Here is a 19,938-nt window from a genome sequence, read left to right on the forward strand (position 1 = left end):
AGAACTCATTGAGAATCAATGCTGCAGCTCTGCAGCTCTCGCCAGTGGACAGCAGTCAGGAATCGATTGAATGAATGGAGGACGACACCGATGTCCATGAGCACATGGAGGGTAAATCTAATTAATCCTCGCCAAAAAGCTGAGAGAGAGAGAGAGAGGGAGAGAGAGAGAGAGAGAGAGAGAGAGAGCTGGCTTAGTGACGCCACCGGAGGTGTCTAAAAATAAATTTTTCCCACATGCTCTGTGCCATATAAAATATTTATAGTAGGGCTCAGTCTGCTAAGAATGGCAAATATAATACACACACACACACACACGCACACAACACACACACCACGCACACACACACAAACACACACACACACACACACACACACACACACACACACACACAAACACACACAATTCTTACATAAGAGCTAACTGTAGTTTGACAAAGACAACAGAGCTTAACGCTCTATATCTGTACTAACATGCACACAACTTGTTTTTATATCTTGGTGAGGACACGTCATAGACATTATACATTCCCTCGCCCCTTACCCAACCTTAACCATAACCTTAACCATAACCTTAACCTTAACCTTAAGCATCACAAAGCAAGACCTAACCCTAACCTTAACCCAAAAGCCAGGTCAGGTGCACCCTTGGTGAATTCGCCGTGGGCAGAATACACAACTCCTTATATGGACATCCTGGAGAGTGTGTATGTGTTTGTACGTCACATATTCAGCCTCTTCTTTTTTATTGTTATTGTGTTTTTTATGAAAACAATTTCATGAAACAATCATGAAAACAATTTCAGTTTCAAACATTTGGAGGACTCGTTGCTCAGGTGTGTTTATATAGTTGGTGAAAATGAAAAAAAGCCAAAACATAAATCATCAGACTGCCCATAGGTTTTGCTGAAAAAAAGGATATAAGAAAAAAACAAACACACCTTTTATTCATAGCATTTCTTTGTGTTTTTGTGTGCGAGCGTGTGTACTCGCACACTATCCATCCTCTTTGTGTTGGATCCTCCTTTCCCTTAAGAATATTATTATTATGGGCATTTTCACAAACTGGAAAAGATTTTTTCCCTGCAGAGATGGAAGATGGAGTTACAATTGTCACTGGCAACGTCAATAGAACGATCAATGATTTCTATTTGCAAGGTAACAACACTGGGACAGTGTGAAGTGAAATAATAAACATTGTTGTAGACAAAAGTGTTGTGTTTTGCTTTGTTTTTGTCCTTCAGCAAACACTTATAGACGATAAATCTCTCAACGTTACAGAGAGTGAAACCCAGTCCTGTATCATCCCGAGTAACTGGATCCACTCCAAACTTTGTTCCTCGCGACGCGTCCTCAACCTCTCACTCAAGGCCAGTAATCCTGCTAACACAACATAACACAACCTCTGGTGAGAGTAGAAATCTCAGAGGATCATTCAAAACAAGAGAAATTCCTCATGTGGTTTGTATTGACCTTGAGTGTCTTGAGTGTTTTGTCTGTATTCTGGGAAGCGTCTGTCTCAGATGAGACGTTATCCAGTTACGGTAAAACATAATCGCGTCTGATAACGACATCAGCGCAGGACAGAGTGGCTTTCTCATTGATTAAATGTTGTGACTGTTGTCCCGATCTCTGAATTCAAGTGTTGCAGTTTGATTTTTTGATGCAGGGGAAAATGGTAAACCTTTCTTTCTTTCTCTCTTGACTTTAGTTTGCAGTTCTAAAGTCAATGTCTAAAGTCAAAAGCCTGTAAGAACAACACTTTGTCTCCTAATATACAGGAAATATTTGAAAAGAAGAGTCATTAAATATAATTTTAAAGGAACATAGCTCTTAAATAAACCTGAATTCAGAACTCAACTTAAGGAAACTAGTTTATGGAACAGTATTTTTTAGAAGGATGATTAAAATAGTATTTAAATATGTGTGATGAGGGTTCTTGTGGTGGTTTGAAATGGGATGTATCAAATTATGTCAGTCTTATTTTACTTTATTTTGTTATTTCATTGTAATTTAATTGCTAATTTTTTTTACAGTTTTACAGGTTTTGGTAAATGTTATATAAAAAGATTTATCTTTTTATATTAATCATATTAAAAAAAATATAATAATGCAGTGTTTCCCAATCCTGGTCCTCCCACTGGACATATAAACATCGGTTTAGTTTTCCATTGCAGTGATTTTTACATTTGATCGCATTTAGGTAACGATGGGATTAATCGCGATGAATCGTAAAGAAAACAGCAGCATGAGGAGCTCATTGTTTACGTCGTAGATTGAAAGACGGTCGCCAGCTGGTTTAGTTAAACTCCATCACTGATAAAGCTACACTTAGAATAATTACTGCCTCCGTTCTTACAAACTGCTTCACGTGTCCTCCTTTAATTTATCTGGCAGATGTTTGCTGAGGGAACAAAATCAATTTTTGATTGCCCCACTTATCCACACACACACACACACACACACACACACACACGAGGCATGTATTGTCTATGTACCAGTCGTCCTGCACACACACACACACACACACACACAGTCCATCGTATCCATACATCTGAACAAGGAAAACAAATTCATTATTCAACGCTGTGTTTCCGAGTGAGACACCAGTGTGCTGGGCATGAATGCATAATGCATGCGGCCCTGTACGAAAAAGGAAATCACATCTCCAGTGTTTGTCACTCAGCTGAGTACAGGACGCACACGCTCCTCCATTATTATCGCCCTCCTGTTGCCCGTTCCTCCGACTTTACAGGTTTTCCGCCACTGCACTGCACCGTATATCATCTGACACACCAACGATCGCGAGACTAAAATATAACGTGTGATCCATATACCATTGATGCGAAAGCGCCGCCGGCACTCCATGCATTTCAAAAGACAGCTATATACATCATAGATTGACTTAAGTGTGGTGGAGGAGGAGGAAGAGGAGGAGGAGGACGGGGATCTATAATTCAACACAGCTTATTTGACGTTTACCTCCCCGGAGATTTGTGCAGTTGTGGGTTTTTCTCCTCCTCTGACCCTTTTTAAAAGCCTGTTTCCCTGCCACTGCTGACCTTCTTATATCTGCTTCTGGTCTCTCGCTGCGGTCTCTACCTCACCTCACTCTTGTCCTTTCTCTGTGCCCCAATTTTGACTTTCACCACAACCTGTCTAGGCAGATGTCCGCTTGAGTCTTACTATGTACAGAGCCTTGATATAATGTATGTTGTGATTTGGCGTGATACAAATAAAATTGAATTGAACTGAATTGAATTGAATTGAATTGAATTGAATTGAATTGAATTGAATTGAATTGAATCGAACCTCCGTCACCATGTGCATGTGTGTGCTGGGATGATGTCACATAGAGACGTTCTGGGAAGTCTCCTGGACATCGCGTGCGTCCGTGATGACGGCGCAGGAGGAAATGGGAGACTCACAGATTGCATCTCATCTAATGAAGCTAATACAATTGTCAGCTAATACAACTCTCTGTGCCGTGTGGCCTTCTTCTCACCGCCTCGTTACAGCCCATTTTGTTTTGTTAGAGAAAGCTCATTTGTCACTCTCTGTGTAGCTGCATCATTCAGGGACCACAAGCAATGCTTTTTGTGAATTAACTGAACACAGTTGGGTTCGGAGCAAGAGATGATCCGAGTGGAGGAAGAAAAAACGATGAAAGGATGAAGGTAGGACGTCTGTAAGGCAAACAAAAACGTTTGTAAATGAGTAGATGAAATGAAAATGTATGTCCTGAATGCACTGGCTGTGTCATTGTTATCAGCGCAGCCATGTTTTTCAGTTTATACGTTTCATTTTGTGACTTACATATAGGCCCTTTAACCCTTAGAACATGATTATGTTTAAACGTACAGTTTATACAGAGATATAGACAGAGTGTCTTATATCCTTAGACAATCTGATGAATCTGAGCTCTTTCATTTTCACCAACTCTATAAACACACCTGAGCTCAAAAACTACTCATAAATGTTCACTCGGCTCGTTTTTAGGAACAAAAAGAGAAGAAAAAAACAGTATAATTTTGTGACTTCTGTACAATTATTTCCACTTTATATTGCGACTAAAAATGCGACATAACCTTGACTCGACGACACGCAAGAAGATGAAAAAAACCCACTTTTTAAAAGCCTGAATATGTGACCTATAAACACACACCCGTAGGATGTACATATAAGGGTGCACCTGCGGCACAGATCCGTGTACACACAATCAAATATGACTTTTCTCTGTTGTACACTCACCTCACTAATCACCTGACGGTAATCCACATTTTGCCGGCCCCAGCATCTTTAGCATGATGTCATTACTGTCCCTCTCGCCACACGGATTGCTGTCTCCCTAATGAGCAGCAGAGATAACAGAGAGAGAGACAGACAGAGAGACAGAGAGAGAGCTCGGGGATCAATTAATTTGTATATGACAGCAATGATGATGATAACAGTGTGTGTGTATGTTTGCGTGGTTCAGCAGATTGTGTAATAACACCTGTGTGTATCCAGGTCACCTTTCATGACACAGAGGCCTCCGTGGGTTTGTTTTACAGAGACTCATTTTGACGTTTAATCACCTGTGTGTGTGTGTGTGTGTGTGTGTTTTTTTAAGGCACATGTGGACAAAGACAGGTTGTGGACACCCACGCAGGTGCTTTCCTACGGTCTGATTAGTCCCCAGCTCAGGCTGGAGACACGTCATGTCCCCTGATGAGGACGACGGTGAAGGCACAGGCTGTAAAATGTGGCGTTAGAGCAGCTGCAGCAAACCTAGGATGAGAGTGAAGGTCAGTCAGTTAGCAAAAAAATAAATTATTGTATTAAACACGTGTGAATATGAATTTAACACATGTAGATAATGAATGGATGATGGAATCATAATCTCAAAAAATCTCATGAGGTATTTTCCCCAAAGCATGCATCGCTGCATAAAACTATATACTGTAAATTAAAAATATATATAAAAAACCTCATATCGGTTGATTGAATTCCGATATGAAGTTTAATTTATTTGTACTTTGCACTACAATGTTGCTCTATTTCTATTCCATTGTTTGTCCTTATCTAATCTAATCTAATCTAATCTGATTTTAGTATACTGCAAATGAACTCTTAACAGTTAAGTTGAATACATAAAAAGTATTTACTATAAGTCAACTATATAGCAAACATCTATAATACATGCTGTATACATTAAGTAAATTGAAAATACATGATATACTGTATAGGTATAATTTCGACAATTTACTGTAAATTACAATTAAATATAATATAACCTGTACATTAATGATACATAAAACTATACATGTATTAACAGTTTACTGTAAATTAAAAAAAACACATACGTTTTCTAACGCAGTTTTCCTCTGTGTAACTACTGTATGTGTGTCTTCAATGAACTGTTTTATTGTTATGATCAGCAGCAGGAAACTATCGTTCATCTATCCCCATGACCTCAGGTACACACACACACACACACACACACACGAGAGAAGAGCCCGGGTTATTACAGTCCGTCCTCACTGAGGATGCAGGAAACACGCTCGTAATGACTGCAGTAAATCAAAGTAGGACAATGCAGGGGCCAGGCAGAGGACACGGCAGCCTGAAGTGGGTCATTAAAATGCACGCATGTGTCGAGCGAGAGAGGAGCCTCACAACAAGTCCCTGATGTCACATTAGCTCGTAATGTCGACACCAACCAAAGAAAGAAAGAAAAAAAAACACCAAATCAGCAGAGTTTTGAATTAAGCTGTAACTTTTATTGCACATTCCTGTTTGGTCTTGCGATGACCTTTTCACCTTCTGAACTTTTTAACGACCTTTTTCGTCTCGGGCCAAAAGCGCTCAAGTCAGGAGTGGTGACGACGTCGACTGATCGATCGTAGCTCGGATTCCCTTATCGAGTTAGATTTGAAGCATCGGAGAGGTCGCGAGGATCCTAGACGTGACGACATGAATCCAGGTCTTTGTGTTGACTGCATTACACGTCGCTATCTAGAGCAGGACCAATGGGGGAATAGACAGTGGTGACATCATGAAGGGGAACTGAGAAGAAGTCAAAGGAGCGCACGTTTTCTTCATTCCACTTTAACGCACTCGCAATGAAGGAAATATTCCTTTTAAAAATTTGAGGCTTTGTAAAATTTTTGTCCCCTCAATAAACACACCTCCCTCCCATCACACAAACACAAAGGCTATCATTCATAGTAAGTTTTTTTTTCTTTGTTTTTTTTTTTTCTTCTTCTTCTTCTTGTGACAATACCTGCAACATGCTTCAAATCTTCATTTTGGCAAACCACAAATAAATTAAAACACAAACATTCAGAAACACAATGTGACAGTTTGAGGACACTTGGAAAAAGGTAAAAGAAAATTAAATACATACAGTACGGAATTTTCCCCCCCAAAAAACAGAGAAAGAAAGAAAGAAAATTTGTCCAAGAAAAGAAACGTATTTGCATTTTTTTTTCTTTACCGCCCCAATATTTTTTCCTTGCCTTTTTCTTGAAAAAAGATATACAGTAGCTAGCTACCAATCACATTTCACATGCAGATATAATACAACATAATCAGTTCACCCAGTTAGTGTCTGGAAACTACCAATCTAAACTATATCACAAAATTGTTCTCTTGAAACCAGCCAACACTGAGCTTTTTGGAGATATTTTGTCTTCGTAATAATCCAGTTTACAGTTTTTCTCTCTCTCTCTCTGTCCGACAACATCCGAGAGATCGCTCTGCGATGACCGACCCCTGAAATGACAAAATGCAAAGACGACTAACGCCTTCGTTCACACGTGACCACAGACCAGATGGTGTTGTTGTTTTTTTCTCTCTCTTATTTTCACTTGGTGGACACACACACACACACACACACACACACGTGGGGGCTTTTGAGACGCAGCATAGATGCAAATGTGGCACGATGTGGCTGACTGGCATCAAACTGCCGCCATACCCGCCTCACCTCAGCTCACCCACTCTCTGGCCTCCTCACCCCTCCACCCATCACTCTCCAAAGAAACAGGGCCGGAGCATAAAGTGACAAAATGTCACTGGCGAGCAGGAGGTTTGACGTCCGTCCGTCTGCTCTAATGACGTGCTGCTGAAATGTCAGACCAATTAGCGGCTTTTTCCCCCTCTGACATTTTCTGAGCAGAGAGCAAAACAAACACACGAGGACTGCACTGCACACAGATAAGTCTGTGAATAGTCGGCCGCTCGATTGACTGACAACGACGCCGCTGCCACAGAGTTAATATTAGATATTTATGGAGTCCTTTTAGAGCGCGGGAACAGTGCGGCTCCGAGTTAATCACAGCAGGTAGAGAGCAAATGATATCTGTCTACGGCCATTTTGCAAGCGGCCTGACATTTCTGAGAGGCGAGGATCAAAGCTCTTCTTCTCCTTCTTCTCCTTCTCCTTCTTCTTCTTCTGCCGTCTTTCAGGAGGCGTCAAATTAGGCTCGCTGTGAAGTGTACGGTCAATTAGAGCAGCCGCTGCATCTATGGCGGCTCTCCGGCTTCTGTCCATCTTCATTTCTGGACGCTGCTACTGACCGCCCGCCTCTATGAAGGCCACAGGAGGAAGCAACAAGTGGGCGCAGACTTAACGCACATTTTCTACTGAGCTTCGTTGTGTGTTTTGTGGGGGAACGCGGATCGGGAACGAAGCCGTGTGTGTGCGCGTAGATATTTGCTGTCAGTCTCCCACGTGTGGTTACAGACATGGACGGAACGGCAAATTGTTCATTTTGTCGTGTTATTCACAGTAAATCATAGTTTCATGTTGAAACAAACACACAAACCCTAAGACGTACCATCTGGTATCTGGATCGTGGGAGTTACAGTCGTCTCTCTGTCCTTTACACACACACACACACACACACACACTTGATAACATTAAAGTAGAGAGAAAGAAAGAGAGGTGATTGACTGTCAGTCTATTTTTCAAACATAGTCCCTGCATAAAAGCAACATGTGACTTTTTCCCCCCCTCCATCAAAGTGATCAATATCTGTAAAAGTGAGTTCTAAATGAAGTCACACCAAATCAGAGAGAAAGAAAGAGTGAACGAGCTAAAGAGAGATAGAGAAAGAGCGAGAGAGAGAAAGAGCACAGCTCTATGTAAATTACAATCTTCATGTTGCATTTAACTGTGAGCGATGGCACAGTCGAAAAGAAAGAAAGAAAGGGCGAGGAGGGAGAGATGAAGGAGTGAGTAAAAATGCCAGTGCTGCCCATCTATTAAACATTAATAGCTTCATTTACATGTAAATGATCCAACAGCTACACAGAGACAGGGAGGAATGTAATGCCAGTTCATTTTTAAGGAGGCGACGCGAGAGGACGAGGACAGCGAGGACAGCGAGGACAGAAGAGGGGGACGAGTCTCCTTCGTTTATGAGTCTTTCCACACGGGTGCAGCGAGTCCACGCAGTTCCATTTAGTTCTGCACGTGCATGTGGGTGCAAACTGGGAGGAAAAAAGAAAAAGAAGTCCAACAACAGTCACCTGCATCTGTGTGCACGTGCACGTGCACGCACACGCGCACACACACACACACACAGCTCCCTCTCAGGCTCCTTCCCTGAAGGAGAGAGAGCGAGAGCGGGTGAGGTGGTGGTGGTGGTGGGGGGGAGGGGTTGAAAGTCCGCGATGATGATGACACCGCGTCTGCTCTCCGAGTCTTTTGGTTTAAGATGGAGAGAAAATTCAAACACTAACAAGACACAAAAAGAAATGAAACAGCCAAAAAAAAAAGGGGAGGGGTAGAGGTGAGAGATCGTTGCGTTGACGTGGTGTGTCGTTTAGCGCGTCAGGGCTAGCTGGGTTTGTCCAGCTAGCGGTGGGGTTTGTGGGGGGTGAGGGTGGTCGTTCGGGCCGAGCACTCAACCGTCGGACACGGGCGGAGACACCCAGCCGTACTTCTCGTGGGTCTTCACCAGGGACTTGAAGGTGGCCTCGGCCTCCTTGCGGCTGAACGCTTTCTTGGACTTCCCCGCTTTCCTACATATACGCCCCTGTGAGGAGAGAGGAGAACGAGAGATTTGAGGCTGTGGGAAAATAATATGCAGACATGTGCGTCAATGGGACAATTACAAAGTTCATTCAGGAGTCACAGGTGAAGTCGGTCTTGTCTTGAAAATGAAGGTAAAATAATAATGATGTAAAAAAGCAGTTTTTCAGTTCAGTTTTCTAAAACCTAGGATTTTTAAACAGACTTCTTCTTATGTATTTTACTTGTATTGCCTTATTGCCTTCACTTTGTGATTCCACATCTGTGAACGGTGTGTCACGACCCCAGGATCCTGGCTTCTTTTTCCTTGTCAGCCCTACATTTTTTTTTTGGGACTGTCAATTGTAACTAACAGGACGCCACAGCCACCTGATGCCAAACAAGACGAATAAAATCGCCTATTAGCTGTGATCTTTCTTTTTGTGTCTCCTCCATAAAGCAGGAAAAACAGCACATGTCAGATTCTTCTTTGCTTGACCTGGATGTTCTTTGTTCTCGTCTCCTCACAACAACCAGTGGTGTAAAAGCTTATTTTAGCAAAAAAACATTTCATGTGTTTTAAATAGAGAGAGAGAGAAAGACAAGGACACAGCATGTGTGTGCAGATGGACAAAGCCGCTCAGGGGAGGGGAGGGCTCGGGGGGTGACCAACATTTGACCAACATTAGATCAATGTTTAAAGGCTTTTAAGATGTCAGGTTTAATCAGTGTCCTACGCTGCACTCGGCAACACAGCGATAAGAGAAGTGCTCGACCAAACTAAAGAAAATGCTTAAATATTACAAGAAAATAGAGAACGAGAGCATGAAAAAAACATCTCACTCAGGACACCGTGACATCCAGGCACCAGCTTGCCTGAAAACACTCTGTCCTTCAAACACCAGCGGCTAATAATAACCGTGGGATGACACAAGGAGGGGACGGAGAATTAGAGGTGTGGGTGTTCCATGTGATGATGAAGTGTCTGTGTGTGTGTGTGTGCGTGTGTGTGCATGTGTGCGTGGGAGAATAAATAAACAATAAGAAACAACTGTGTTCTCGTTTAAAACACGGCCGCGACAAAGACGTGATTCATACGAGTGTGAAATGTACGAGTTTATGAATAAGATCAGTGCCAAAATACAAGAACGTCAAAAAAACCCAAGTCCGTCCAAATCTTTGTCAACTGAGCATAAACCCACGGCTGCAGACTCTACATAGAACATGGATTTTCTTTACAAAACACACTTTGCCTTTGTGAAACCTCGAGATTTGCAGTTCGACAGACGCCATGTGGGTTTCTTGCCTCCAACCAGACAATATGAGCTATCACACTAATGTCCACTGATGGGAACATCGTTTACTACATTCACGTCACGTTCTCTTGGAGAAGACCTGAATCTAGCAATTGAGACCATTAAATCAGTCAGAAGTAGATGACATTTCCTCACAGACTCCCATTCAAATGTAGCTCTTTTCGCAAAACAGTGGAGTCGCCACCTGGTGGCTGTTCAGTATATTCTCACTTCCTGATAGACTTCATGGAGAAAACCACAACACTGACTGACTAACAGTGACTTCTGTCCTGCTTCCCTTTTTAAACTGTAAAGACCCTGTACACGCGACATGTGTTCTCTCTCCCAGGGCCCTGGCATTATTTTCTCATAGAAATGTAAAGTGGGCGTGGTTAACGCAGAAATGTTCTCTGTTCTTGTGGAGTATACGTCCACTTTAGGGCTTCAACTATCCAACTCATCTGACGATTATTTCCTCGATTGCTCGAGTCGTCGTTTGGTCCATAAAATGTTGAAAAATTGTCTTTTCAGTCCAGGACATGAGGATTTTCTCAAGTGCCGCAAAGAAACCGGAAAACATTCACATTTAGGAAGCTGAAAAACTAGAGAAACTTGAATTACTGATTAATGGATGATCAGAATAGTTGATGTTTCATTGAGTAAACGATGAATCGAGCCATTGTTTCACCTCTGGTCCAGTTTCACATGACATTAATTGACTGGCTGCAGTTGTACGTGCTCTGTAACACTACACACGTCCGTTCTTCTCAAACCTTTCTTCTCAAGTACAAAATGGCTCCAAACTGAGGAAACTCAACCGATACTAATTCAATTATTTTAGATGACGACCTCCTCCACATGCAGCAGCACAGAACAGAAAAATGCACTCGGCACCGTAATCCTTCATGCTCCTATCATAATCTTAAGATTATTATTCCACAGCTATAATTGACCCAGGGGTCAGCAGCTGTTGTTAGTGACTGATCAACTGATCCACTTTTCACTCCACCTGAAAATCCACCTGCCAGAATCTACTGAAGCTCACTTATTAACACATGATAGTGAATATTGTCATTTAATCCATTGGTGACGGATAATTCATATTTTTTTTGAAACTGCAAAGAAAAGTCCGGCCAGAGTAGAAGAGACAGTATTTACAAAAAGCTTTTCTTTTCCTTTTGTTTTTTGTCTTAAAGCTTTGAGCATTGAAACAAATCCATTAATCCGCCACTTCCTGACAGACATCACTTACGTCTGGCACAACTTGAACTCAAACTATTTACAAAGCTAAATATCGTTGGCATAAAGTGTGAAAATGTCGTGAGTAATTAGGGTGAGTGACATTTAATGCTGGTCAAAATGGAAACAGCTTTAGGGAAACAAAAAGTCAGATTCCCTCAGATATTGACAGAATGGCCTGTCTCTCTCCTTTTCACTACTTAGATTAACTTTTTATTTTTACTTTTTTATTCATATTTATTCAAATTTAGTGTTAACTTTTGTAATTGCACAGTGGTACACTGAAGCACAAGGTGAAAGAAGAACGGTATTTTGATTCCTCTCTAATGTCCCGTACATATCGAGAATGGACAACAGAAAGTCTTTGAATCTTGAATGAATTGGTGTTTTTGTTGAAAAGAATAAGTTAAGTTAGGTTTAGTGCGACTGTACGTGGTTGTAACTGTATTAGTTTTTAATAAAAAGTGCATTTACTGTATACTTCAATTAAAAGGCCTAAATACAGGCTTAGGTGAAGACTAATCATTATAACATTAAATAGTAAAATTAAAGCTTCTCTGTGACGGATGACCACTGAGTCCTCTCGGCGTACTCGCGCGGCTATTTTAGGTCACGAGTGATGCAGGGGGATGAAGGGAGATGAGGTGATAACGTTGAATGATCTGGAGATTAGGGTTACAGTTTCCATTCCTGTAGCGACACTGGCCTCGTTTCACCGCGTGGCTTAGTGTCACTCACACTCACACTGACTCTCCTCACTTTGTCCCGCAGATACAATGACACAATAACAGCAGCTCATCTTTATTGTCGTTTGCCCCGGCGCGTTTAAAAGTCGATATTGAAATCAACACTCGCTACAAAATGCCCAAGACGGGACATTGAATCCGGCGTTGACTCTGTGTCACAAAACAAATGAAGTCGGAGCGGAATACGGCTGATCTGCGGTCAGTGTCATGCAAAATGTAGGATTACTTGTCCCAGTATACAAGCACGAGCATGGAGTTGTTATTGAATGATGCATTAGGTAGGTGGCGAGACGCCCTCTCTCACATTGTTAGAAGTAGGAGGTCATTTGACTGTTGAAAGTGTGATAATGAGAAATGACTAGTTGCGATTAATACAGCCGAGATTAACGCAATAAAATAGGTTTGTTTACTTCTGGTGTGCGCTGACGTCCGACACAAAAGCAGGGAATTATCCGCGTGAAACCTGCCTGCAAGAGGCTGAGATAGAAGCTGAAGACGGAGAGAGGTGAGGGATTGTTGTAGCGCTGCAACTAACGATGAATCTATGGATTATTTTCTCGATTAATCAAGTAATTGTCCATAAAATGTCAGAAAATGTTGATCAAAATGTTTGTCAAACCTGGAAAGGATGAGGTTCTCAAATGTCTTGTTTTGTTGTTTAGTTTTAATGATTTTTTTTTGTTAAATGGAGCAAAAAAAACGAAGAAATACAAGAAGCTAAAACAAACAGAAATCTTCTTTTGATAATGAAAAAAGCTTCAAACCGATTCATCGATTATCAAAATAGTTGACGATTCCTTTAGTAATGGATTAATAATCGAGTAATCTCTAGATTGTTGGGTGGAAGGTTTCATTTGAGGGACGCTGAGCGACGTAACATTCGATAAAGCAAAGGTTTTATTTAATTTGTTGACAATGACTGGAAGTTGCGATCCTTGACTGTCAAAAAAGAAAAACCCCAAAAAACTGTCATGAGCCACTCCAGACACACAGATAGTGTCCGTAACATGCTGGCAGCTGCCCGGCGACTTGAGTGTCTCTCTCATGACAAATGTGAATGTCTGAGTTTCTAAGGACATTCTCAGGTGGATTGTTGTGGTTGTTATGTGATGTAAACACATACAGGATGACAGTCATCCATGTTGAGCCTTTTATTTTAAGATGACCTGCTTGGCACTTGACAGGCCTCAGTCTCTTTGGAATCGCAAAAGTTCTATGTGTCGTTCTCTGTTCAAAAAAAAACACACAAACTGGGATTGAACCAGATGACATCACACATACGCGACTGTGGTGACAAAACTCGACAAAACAGATCATGATTAAAGACCAAAGACGAGAGAGAAAAAGTGTGTGCGGTGATTAACAAGCACACACCACAGTCTGTGGCTCTGGCTTGAAAAGGGCAAATTGAGCATTAATTAGCACCATTGTGCGAGCAGTCGTTAAGAATTACTCGGTATGAAGGACCCAAAGATGGATGGATGGATGGATGGATGGAGAGAAAGAGAGAGAGAGGGAGAATATGTGTGTGTGTTGTGGCTCCATTTAGCAAGCGCCTCGGGCCGATACAGTGCCATGTCAGTGTTTGTCTATTTCACTGTTCATGTAAAGTGGCTGCTGGGTAATCGTGTGAATGAAGATCAGTCAATGGGCAGTGGAAGGGGGGAGAGGCCCCAGTGCATGTTGGGAAGCAGCTCTGGGGGCCGAGGGCGTTGCATAACACGGACATGTGCTTTAAAACGAGCTGTGATACACAAAACAGGGATCAATGTCAGCAGCATCATCATCATCACCATCATCATCATGGTGGTGAGATCAGTAAGGAAAAACCCCGTGGGAACTGAAGGGACTGACAGCGGGGTCATTAAAGGGGAATGCCACTGTATATGTTTCCTCTTGTTGTTCTGTGCTGTAACACGTTTTAAAAAGGACGCTGTGTTTGCTGGGTTTTCTCTGTTTACTTCTCTTCTCTGGAATAAAACATGTGATGAGGTCATTCAGGGAGTCCCCAAACTTCACTGAAGCTAGCGTCTACATTTATGGATCTATGGAGGGACTGGACATTCCTAATTATGAGTGTGTAAAAGCACAAAAAGAGGACTTTTCAACCACATATTTATACACAAAATAGTGATTGGTTGTCTCAATTTTTCATAATGAAAGTCTGGCAAACACACGTGGTTGAAAATGTGTGGGATACAGTGTCCAGGGTTTAACATGTAGGAGGTTTTATTGGCCGAAACTGATAGATATATATACATATATATATATATATACATACATATGTATTTTTAGCATATACTTTTACTTTTAACTATACTTTTAAAGAGCCACTTCACCCGTAAAATATATAGTTTTTTCCCCACAACAACAGAGGAAGTTGGGATTGAAAGAAATGAAACTTGACGTCAAAGTCACTTCCTTCAAAGAAAATAAAAGCCCTGCACTGCTCTTCGCTGTGTTTTTCTGTCAATTATAACACGTTTTATGAGTAAAAAAAATTTAAAAAAGAAACTCGTCAAATTGAATCCAACCCTTTATTAGAATGTGAATTAAACTAACACGGCAGCATCGTCAAGGATTTGACGTTTATTCTTCACTTGACCAAGTGGTAAGAAAATATGAAAGATATCTTCTTTCACTTTTGTGTTCTGATGTCTTTGACTCATTTCTGCATTGAAACTAGTTTGTTTAGAGGGATATTTGAGTTTTTTTTTTTTACGTGTGTGATTGTAAGCTTTGTGTGTCCCTGGACCTTGAACAGTCTGAGTCAAGCCTGCGACAGTAGTTCTCAGTGAAAACACCAGGAAATATGGATTTTTAATCACATAGCAAAAGTCACATCCACTATAATCTATGTCAACTCAAGTCTGCGATATCTTAAGATTATGTTCACGTCTTTATTTCACCTTTAGACAGACTTTTGCAATGGGAAACTGACGTTTGTAAACCACCCGCTCTCCCATGCCAAAGTCCGTAGAGAAAATCAGTGATTTCAGCTCGCGGGGACACAAGAGCCGCTGATCTACTGCTGCCTCGTGTGGTCACTTTGTGTCACTGAGGGAAATATGAATGAAGGATTTTAAATGCAGAATTTTTTAAAATCACACAGTCGAACTTACTGATGGAGGCAGCAGTGAATCAACAACTCCTGTGTGCTGTGACGTTAAAATCGCTGATTTTCTCTATGGACTTTGGTGTGGGAGCGCGAGTGGTTTACAAACTTCAGTTTCCTGTTGGAAAACTCTGTCTAACAGTGAGATAGACAGTGAGATGACTCTTTTGTTAAGTGGCTAAAATCTGCTATGTGACACTAAAACATTTTCTTACCACTGCTGTGCAGACGAATTTACAAAACAGCTCACAGGACGCTGAAGATGCTGAATCAGAGTGTGATGCTCTTTGCTCTTTTCTACCACCTGCAGATCACTGTGGGGGTGAATTCACTGATTTCACAAACTTCATGTCAGCTTATGTCGCTCTGTGTGTGTGTGTGTGTGTGTGTGTGTTCGCTGTTGACTCCATGCATCGTCACGTAGTAAAAATAGAGAAGAGGTTCTTCTAAATAAGCCACCGTGTTATTATCACGGGAGACTTGTTGCTCAAGGACAAACAAACATGTTCTGTGTGTTTAAGCTTATATATGACTAAATATATATGTATGTATGTAAGCGCTGCGTGTTTTGTTTGCATGATGCCTGAGAGACGAGGGGACGGCTCAATTAAAATCAGGACATGAGACGCATGCAAACGTCTGCACGTCCTTGAGAGAAGCAATCAAAAAGATCCAGACGTACAAACACACACAAATTATTAATCATTAGTTTCTTTTAGCAAACTCGACGGACGGGAATTACAGGGTAGCTCACGATATGATACGACACATGGTCCATGATAGCAATTATATCGCAATACAGCGATTCTGTGATACTCAGACAATCGTATAGCGATGCATCACGATATCTGTCTAACTGGAGAAAACCGAATGTTAAAACGATGATAAGTTAAACGTTCGTGGACGTTCACAACAAAGTGCATAAAGTCTGAAACAATTACTCCATGAATTGATTATTAATCGGTTTGAAGATTTTTTCATGATTAAAACAAGATTTATGATGGTTTCAGCTTCTTAAATGTGAATATGTTGTTTGTTTCTTTGCTCCATACAAACAAAGTAATCATTAAAAAATGAATCATTTTGGTTTGTGGACAAAAACAAGACATTCAAGAACATCAACATTACCAGGTTTGACAAACACTGATCAATGTTTTGTTTTCTGACATTTTGTGGACCAAACAATTACACTATTACGAAAATAATCGTTAGTTGCAGCTCTAATAAAATCTATGTATTGAACGTGGACGGGGCATCTCTTAACGTAGCTTTCTCCACCATTAATTATCCCGCCTTAAACTCCCTCCTCTTATGCCAGGTAACTTCCGACGCCCAAGTTTGGAACTAGCATGGACGGTTTACTTCAGTGCCTTCATTTGTGAATGAATATATCACCAAAATTGATATTTTGACCTTGTTCACTGTAATTAGGCCGCACCTTCCTCTCTCTGTGTTTGACCTCTCAGACTCCAGATGAACACATGAACACATGACTCTGGAGTAAAGTAACGTGGAATCACAAAACCACAAGAAAGCCACTGAGGTTTTGGAGGTTGGAGCGGGAGAATCCAGTGACGGTTTACATAAGGTCTCCTCCTCCTCCTGCCACTGCACTGTCATACACACACACACATATACAGCTGTGACGTCAAACGGCACAGAGCGAGTGAGGTGAGCGACGCAGCTTCTGGGCCTTGTGAAATGAATGGATGATGATGATGATGACGAGGAAAGTGAGCACTGGATTAGAAAGCACATCAAGTCCCATGTGGGAGGGAAAACAAGAAAAAATCTAGTCAGAGTTGGAACGATTATAGCCAGGAGAGCTTTTAGGATGCAGCTATTTCCATTGGTATTGCAGAGCTGCTGCTGCTGCTGCTGCTGCTGCTGCTGCTGCTGCTGCAGTGCACACTGGGAATGTGAAAAACAGATTTGACAGGATTACATAATCCAGTCAGTCTAAGTCACTGAGGACTGTTGGTAGGTCTGCTACCTGCTGTCCCTATTCATCCATCTGTCTCTCCATCCATCATGTGTTGAAAACACATCTTATTCCACCCCCGTTTAGAATAATCTGCTGGGAATATGGACGCGGCTGCACCACGCAGCCGGCACAGGGACGCTTCCACTATCACTGCAATGGCAGCAGGTCTCGGCTGTCGTCAGGAAACTGATTTATGGAGGCGATAAAAGGACAGAGACCGCATTAGGAGAACACTGAGCATCACACTGCACAAAATGGCCGCCGTAAAGTCACATAAAGATTAATAATAATCACAATCATGCATTTGCTCACAGCAGAAAAAGGAGGGGTGGGATGAAGGGACCACAGTCCTGGAATACTAAACTGCAGCCTCTACAGCTGACAGAGTGACAGAGGATGCTATAAATAGACTGCAGCTACAGGAGATTGATCGATTTTACGGCATAAATTTGTCATCTGAGGTTTTACAATGGGAATAAATGGTAAAATCTGTAATCCTATTTGGATTAGGACTGGATAGTTTGGGTTAGACATCGAAAACATTTTTTCCTGACACATTCTGCGACTATGATTTGATTTTTTCCAGCTAAAGTAAAGCTTTAGTTTCATATTTACTGCTACACTATACTCCAATATAAGAGCGAGAATTTAAAGCTATACATGCTTTTAAAAAATCTTTTGAAATTGACATGGAAAAATAGAACGATTAATTGTTATTACCTCATTTGGAAATAAGTATTTTCAAGATTTAGACCTTTAATCCTGAGAGATTAAGCCACAAACTTGGTTTTTGGGACTATTCTGTCTGTTTGTCAGCAGCATAACTTCAAAAAAGAAAGGATGGATTGTAATAAAATAAGATTGGACAAAGGCAGAATGCCTTCAAATGAATTATCTGTGATAATCTGGACCAGGATTGTGATTTCAAACAACAAACAAGTGTTGACCTTGTGAGATAAAACAGTGGCCTTGGTAAACCCATGACACATTCTTCTATGCTTCGCCAAATTATTTGTAAGAAATTAGACTTTGTCATAGGACCGTGGTGCGTAAAAGTGGTTCATTACGCACGATGGAGCTTTATCCAGTGTTGTGTCATGGCTGGGGATGAATGAGTGACTGACATGTGACGTGCTGTGACTTGTGATATTCCTGATAAGCGAAGAAGCACCGCCCTCACCTGTCCTTTTACGAGGCTGGCTGCAAACTGCCTCATGACCGCCTCCACCGTGTAGGCGCTGGACCATCCGCGCGGGGTCAACAGCTCCATGCATATGGCCCCGCCGTCCAGCACGTAGCCGTTCTCCAGGCGGGGCGTCAGGACGCGCATGAAGGGCGGCGAGAAGGGGAAATTGTCGGGGAAGGTGACGTTGAGCAGGATGAACTCGGTGCACGTCTCCTTCATGTCCTGCCACAGCGCCGAGTCCTTGTCCACTTGGTGCAGCTTGACGTTCCAGTCGTACAGGTTGTCCTCCACGAGCTCCACCGTGATGAAGTTGTCCCCTAACCTCCTGATCTCCTGCAGCTCCTTCATCAGCCGCCGCGTCCGGACCTGGGTGCAGTGTTGCCGGTGAGGCGCCAGCGGTGCTATGGAGGAGGAACTGGTCGCTTTACTCCCTCCTCCACCTCCTCCTCCACTTCCACCTCCACTACTGCCACCTCCTCCCCCTCCTCCACCGCCTCCTCCTCCTCCTCCACCACCACCACCTCCTCCTCCCTTCTGCTGTTTCTCCTTCGCATCCTTGCCCTGCTTATCCTTGCCGCTCGCCTTGTCCTTGCCGTGCTGGTCCAGCTTCCTCGCCTTGATCTCCGGCGTGCTCAGGATGTTGTTGGTTTCGTTGGCGGTCTGACAGTGTTTGTTGGTGTTGTTCTTCTGGTTCCCTTTGCTCCCCTTTAACGAGCCCTGGTGGTGCTTTGGGTCCTCGGTGTCTCGGTCGTGCAGGCGGATCAGACCGATCTTCCGCAGTAGGGTGGCCATAATTTTTTTATGGATCTATATTTTTTGTGTTTCCTCCGCCGGTCCTCCCCCCCCGCACAGGGGCGATATTCACCCTTTTCCTTTGCGCCGGTTCGTGCTCACAGAGACGACCTTTATTGACGCTGATTATTAACCTTGTTGTACCGCAATCCCCCCTTCAGCCTCGGGATGAAGACGAGCGGGCACAGCCTGCGTGGATCTGTCCTCACTGCATCATCTCCACACGACTGAAACGAAAACAAACAAACACAAAAAATACAATAAATCAACAACATCATTAATGAGTGTGACTGCGGTTGTTCAGTGCAGCAGAAACACTAATGTCATATTACAATATACAAAATAACACAAAGTTGAGGCCGTGTTTTATCCATTTACGCACAATTACAATACAATACAAGCTGCGGGATTATGTTATGATGTGGGAAAATGATAAAGGGAGACGTCAAGATGCTAAACTATGACTATCCCCAGCTGTCCTCATCACAGGATTCATGTCCACACATGCAGCCATCCGTGGTCCCACTCACCGTGAACGAGTCTCCAGTTCTGAGTCCCAGTCCTCTCTCTGCTCCGCTTTT

At 42.3% G+C, this 19,938-nt stretch overlaps 1 protein-coding gene across 1 annotated transcript; it reads right to left on the reverse strand.

The window, feature by feature from the left end:
* Nucleotides 1-8,853: 8,853 nt before the first annotated feature.
* Nucleotides 8,854-19,032, reverse strand: ube2ql1 (ubiquitin-conjugating enzyme E2Q family-like 1). The gene is made up of 2 exons (XM_044052567.1): nucleotides 18,560-19,032; nucleotides 8,854-9,025 (listed from the first exon to the last, which is right to left on the reverse strand). Exons 1-2 carry the CDS (start codon nucleotides 18,911-18,913, stop codon nucleotides 8,894-8,896), a joined length of 486 nt encoding a protein of 161 aa, XP_043908502.1. The 5' UTR covers nucleotides 18,914-19,032; the 3' UTR covers nucleotides 8,854-8,893.
* Nucleotides 19,033-19,938: the final 906 nt, after the last annotated feature.

The sequence above is a fragment of the Solea senegalensis genome, linkage group LG20 (genome assembly GCF_019176455.1).
Source record: "Solea senegalensis isolate Sse05_10M linkage group LG20, IFAPA_SoseM_1, whole genome shotgun sequence".
NCBI lineage: Eukaryota > Metazoa > Chordata > Actinopteri > Pleuronectiformes > Soleidae > Solea > Solea senegalensis.